Here is a 4,801-nt window from a genome sequence, read left to right on the forward strand (position 1 = left end):
TATAAAGTCTAAAAAACATGAATGGAAGTCAATGGAAGGTCCCCATGGGGTCGAGAAACAAACATGTGTGTGTGTGTGTATGTGTGTGTATGTGTGTGTGTGTGCCCCCTGCCTGTTTGTGCATTTAAGCTCTGCCCAGGAAGATACAGGCATAAGAGGGGAGTTGAGCTGCTAACAGAGGAGGCAGTAATTGAAGTCTTTAGGAAAGTGAGAGAGGATTAATCCAACTTAAAAGAGATTTTACCTTCACAGGTGCCACCTACCTCTGAAAACATGGGCAGTTTCTTGGCAAAATCAACAACACGAGTAATGGCAGGGGTCATGATCTTGGTGAACTCACTGAAGACCTCGATATCGACTTTATCTCCATTTGAGGTGGGCATCACCTGACCATGGCCGATTTCATCTGGCTACAAAGACAAAACACAGATCCATTCAAAGGATGAGATAGAGAGGTAAAGACCCATACATCTACACAACCATCCATCCATCCATCCATCCATCCATCCATCCATCCATCCATCCATCCATCCATCCATCCATCCATCCATGAATGACTGGGTCACAGTCCACAGTCCTCCCTCTCCCAGCTCATCAGAAGAAACTCTGAGATGATCCCAGACCAGCTGTGAGATCTAATCCCTCCAGCGACTCCAGAATCTATCATGAGGTCTCCTACTGGTGGGACCAGGTTCACATGTCCCAACAGTAGGAGACATATAAAACCAGTCCATAACTGGTTCTTTTTGATGCCAAAGAGCAACAACTCAAATGCTACCCAACCCCTCAGAGTGAGTCCAACATCTTAAACACATTTCAGTCATTCTTGGCTCATTGTACTGAAAACATGAAACCAACAAAATAACATGAAGGAGACTGCTGAGCAAATTAGATTAGACTTAGACCTAAATTGAATAGTTTTGAGGAGAATTATAGAGGGAGAATGAGAAAATATGGTGTCAGTTCAGAAAACAGTAAATAAAAACATATTTCTATAAAAGTCTTCTATTTATTGAAAGAATGTTGCAAAAACCCGTTAGTTCCTGTTCACAGCTGAACATTTGATCCCTGTTCTGAGAAACTGTGAACTTAAAGAGCCAAACAGTCAGGAAACAGCTTTAGGCCATGACAGAGACTTCATGTGTCATTGGAGGGTAATTAATGGGTTGTTATGGTTCAAGAAGACAAAAGGAAGCATTAAATCTTGTTTTGACGTTACAGGATTATGAACCAAAACTTCCACCAAGACCACAACATAAGCCATGTTTCCATGCAATTCTAATTCGAATTTTGAGCAAATTTTTAAAATTTCGCAAAAAGGAAAGAACGAATAAATGCGAATCAGATGTGTTTACATCAAATGGCTTGAAACGAATCAATTACGTCAGATGCATGGGTGAAGAAAACAGGAAGTAAAAGTCACATCTCAGGACAATGGAAGTTATCAGGAACCTGTTGCTACTATCGGGAAAGTTGTACTTATTCTGTCATATCAACGATATGGTGATGTTACATGCTGTCTGGAGACATAGAGAAAGAAATGTAATTTTTTTCATGTTACAGGAATAACTGAGAATACGCCGACAGCAGGAGGAGGGTCCAGCTGCAGTCAACTGGTTTCAGACAGACAGCGAGAACAGCTGATCAACATGTGAGGTAAATGTTCGCTACGTCAGAACTGTTTCTACAAATGTGTTTATATCTCTCCTTTTGCACATTAACGCTTTTTCGAAAAAACAAAAACCACCTCAAGCGAGCGTATCAACTTTTATGCAAATTAGAGGACGTTTTTTTCGAATCAAGCTGTTTCCATTCACCTTTTCTGATGCGATACTTCAAAATGCGCATTAAAAAACCTTGATGGCTATAAACTGCAGTTTTGTTCTTCTGTAATGTTAACAAAGTCATTAAATTAATTTCTTTTTCAAAGTTTTAGTTTCAGTGGCTCACAGCCCACTCAAAGAGAAAACCTGTAAATTTTTATTCATCATAGTCTGACGTGCTCCACCACTCAGCCCCACGTACAGACGGTGCTCTTCGACCTTGAACGTTCTTGTACTTTTCAGCAAATCTTTCAAAATATGTAGACTGGTTGCCTGGAAACTGTCATCTGACCTTTTTGCCAAGGTATCCATTAGAGTTTTAGACTTGTGTAACAACACACGGTGCTAACCATGTGGAAGCCACCAAGCAGGTAAAAGCTACAGTTATGGAAAGTGTCAGCTTGTCTGCTGGAACAGAAAGGACATTTCTGCAGAGCGGGTGAATCATTTTGTAACTGAAGGGAGAGAAGAGGTGTATTTAATCTTTACAGATGTATTTTGACTCCAGGAAGCTTTTCTCAGATTTTATTTTTCCTTACAGTTTTTTTTAAGACTGTGCTCTTCTTACAGTAAAACAAAACAAAACACATTTTTGTAGTAGTACATTTTACAGTGTAGACAGAACTTGGAGGGAATTGCCAAATTTTCACATAGATAATTAAATTTTGGTAAAACAAATGTGAAATTCAGTCCTGTTTGTTGAACTACAACTTAAGGATATGTCTACACATTAAAGATTAAATGGAAGGCAGATTGTTGGATCTTATGTGCCTGAATGTGACTGAAAGCAATAAAAAGGATAAAACATATAAGAGGTGAATATTTTTTATAGGCATAGAAGGCAATTTTGTCTTCTCTCAACCAACGCATCTTATATAGGACTTAAATCTCTCACACCCAGTCTCACCATCGTATTTGGCCTTAGATTTTTTTGAAAAACTGTATGTGAACCTTKTCATATCTGACATAAAACCCAAGACCAACATTAAAAACAACATCCTTTACAAACATGCATCTCCTTCTTACAGTTCATGAACTTATTTTAATACAGTTCTTATTTTTATTAACCAGAGGTTTCGGCTGAGGGGTTAAGGGAGTCGTCCTCCAATAGGAGAGCTGGGTGTTCGATGTCAAAGTGTCACTGGGTAAGACACTGAACCCCTGCTGCCTCTGTTGTGTGTCCCTTCAGTGTATGAATGTGATTTAAATGATTTATCTAGATCATCTTTGTAAAGAGACATAGTAGAGTGCTGCATGGATAGGTAAACGAGGACACAGACTGCAGTGTAAAGAGCTTCAAGTATCCTAGTTGGATAGAAAGGTGCTATGTAAGTACAGTCCATTTACCATTTACTGCTGTGAGGAAGAAAAGCTAGTTTTGAGTCCAAGATTTGAGAAACCATTCTAATAAAAACTACAGTATGTTTTAGTTACTGACTTTAATCTAAAAGATTGTTTCACATCTGTTCCCAGCTGTGTATGCCTAAAAGCAAAATAATTACCAGGAACTTGGGTTTCTGCTTGTGGCTGGCATGGGTGTTCCTGTGAGCCTCTGTCACCATCCGGATCAGCTCCCACTCTGCACCGTCCGGTTCCGGCCTCAGCTGAAGCGTCCGCACCATCTCCTCTTTCTTCCGGCGCTCTCGGTTCTCCTCGATGAGGCGCCTCTTGGCCACGCGCTTGGAGTCATCCAACACCACTTAAAACACAGAGCGGTGGTGGCTTTTTGGTGAGTTCATGAACCAAGGCCAGTGCAATAAATCACAGCATTCTGACACATCCTGACTCGAGACGCAAGTCCATGTATTCAAATTTAAAAATTTTAACCAAATATCTTAAAGAAAAACATTTGCTTTTTATGAACAGAAACATCTGCGCAGTTCAGTTATTATCTGGCTCACTAAGAAATGTCAAGAGACGTTTGGTTCTAAATCCAAACCTTCCTACTGTGAGAAGACACTGTTAAACCATGTACTGCTTCTATCTAAACACAAACAGATATAAAAAAAGGCCAAGCTGGGAATGACTCACAGTCCATGGCCATGCCCACAGAGATGCACTTCTTAAATCGGCACAGCTGGCACTGGTTTCGGGTGATCTTGTCAATGATGCAGCAGCCATCATATTTACAGGAGTAAGAAGGATGGAGATTTTTCTGGATTGTCCTGCGGAAAAAACCCTGAAGGCAGGGAAGAAAAGTTGGAGAAATAAATGATTGAACAAAATCAATAAAATACTTAAACACAAAAATAACAACTCACTGAAATGACTGTCTTATACTCTGCTGTATGAAAAGTGATTTGTACAAATGTTCTACCTCAACACTGACATTTCTTTTGTCTCAACACTGACATTTTGCCTCAMCACTGATGTTTTGCCTCAACACTGACGATTCATCTCAACACTTCGATGTTTCACACTGACATTTCATCTGAACATTGATATTTTACCTCATCACTGTTTTACCTCAACACTGACGTTTCACCTTAACACTGATGTTCCACCTCAACACACTGATGTTCCACCTCAACACACTGATGTTCCACCTCAACACACTGATGTTCCACCTCAACACACTGATGGTCCACCTCAACACACTAATGTTCCACCTCAACACACTGATGGTCCACCTCAACACACTGATGGTCCACCTCAACACACTAATGTTCCACCTCAACACACTGATGGTCCACCTCAACACACTGATGGTCCAGTTCAACACACTAATGTTCCACCTCAACACACTGATGGTCCACCTCAACACACTGATGGTCCAGTTCAACACACAGATGGTCCATGATGGTCCACCTCAACACACTGATGTTCCACCTCAACACACTGATGGTCCATGATGGTCCACCTCAACACACTGATGTTCCACCTCAACACACTGATGGTCCATGATGTTCCACCTCAACACACTGATGGTCCACCTCAACACACTGATGTTCCACCTCAACACACTGATGTTCCACCTC

At 40.7% G+C, this 4,801-nt stretch overlaps 1 protein-coding gene across 2 annotated transcripts in view; it reads right to left on the reverse strand.

Annotated features, from left to right (window-relative positions):
- The window catches only part of LOC106533311 (thyroid hormone receptor alpha), a gene marked incomplete in the record, with an annotated part of 43,827 nt that overhangs the window by 4,095 nt on the left and 34,931 nt on the right, over window positions 1-4,801 (reverse strand). For both annotated transcript variants that reach the window (XM_014029577.1, XM_014029578.1), the window contains 3 exon segments: window positions 264-410; window positions 3,326-3,522; window positions 3,855-4,002. In XM_014029577.1, the coding sequence (XP_013885031.1) occupies window positions 264-410; window positions 3,326-3,522; window positions 3,855-4,002 (492 nt within the window).

Source organism: Austrofundulus limnaeus, unplaced genomic scaffold (genome assembly GCF_001266775.1).
Source record: "Austrofundulus limnaeus strain Quisiro unplaced genomic scaffold, Austrofundulus_limnaeus-1.0 Scaffold921, whole genome shotgun sequence".
Classification (NCBI taxonomy): domain Eukaryota; kingdom Metazoa; phylum Chordata; class Actinopteri; order Cyprinodontiformes; family Rivulidae; genus Austrofundulus; species Austrofundulus limnaeus.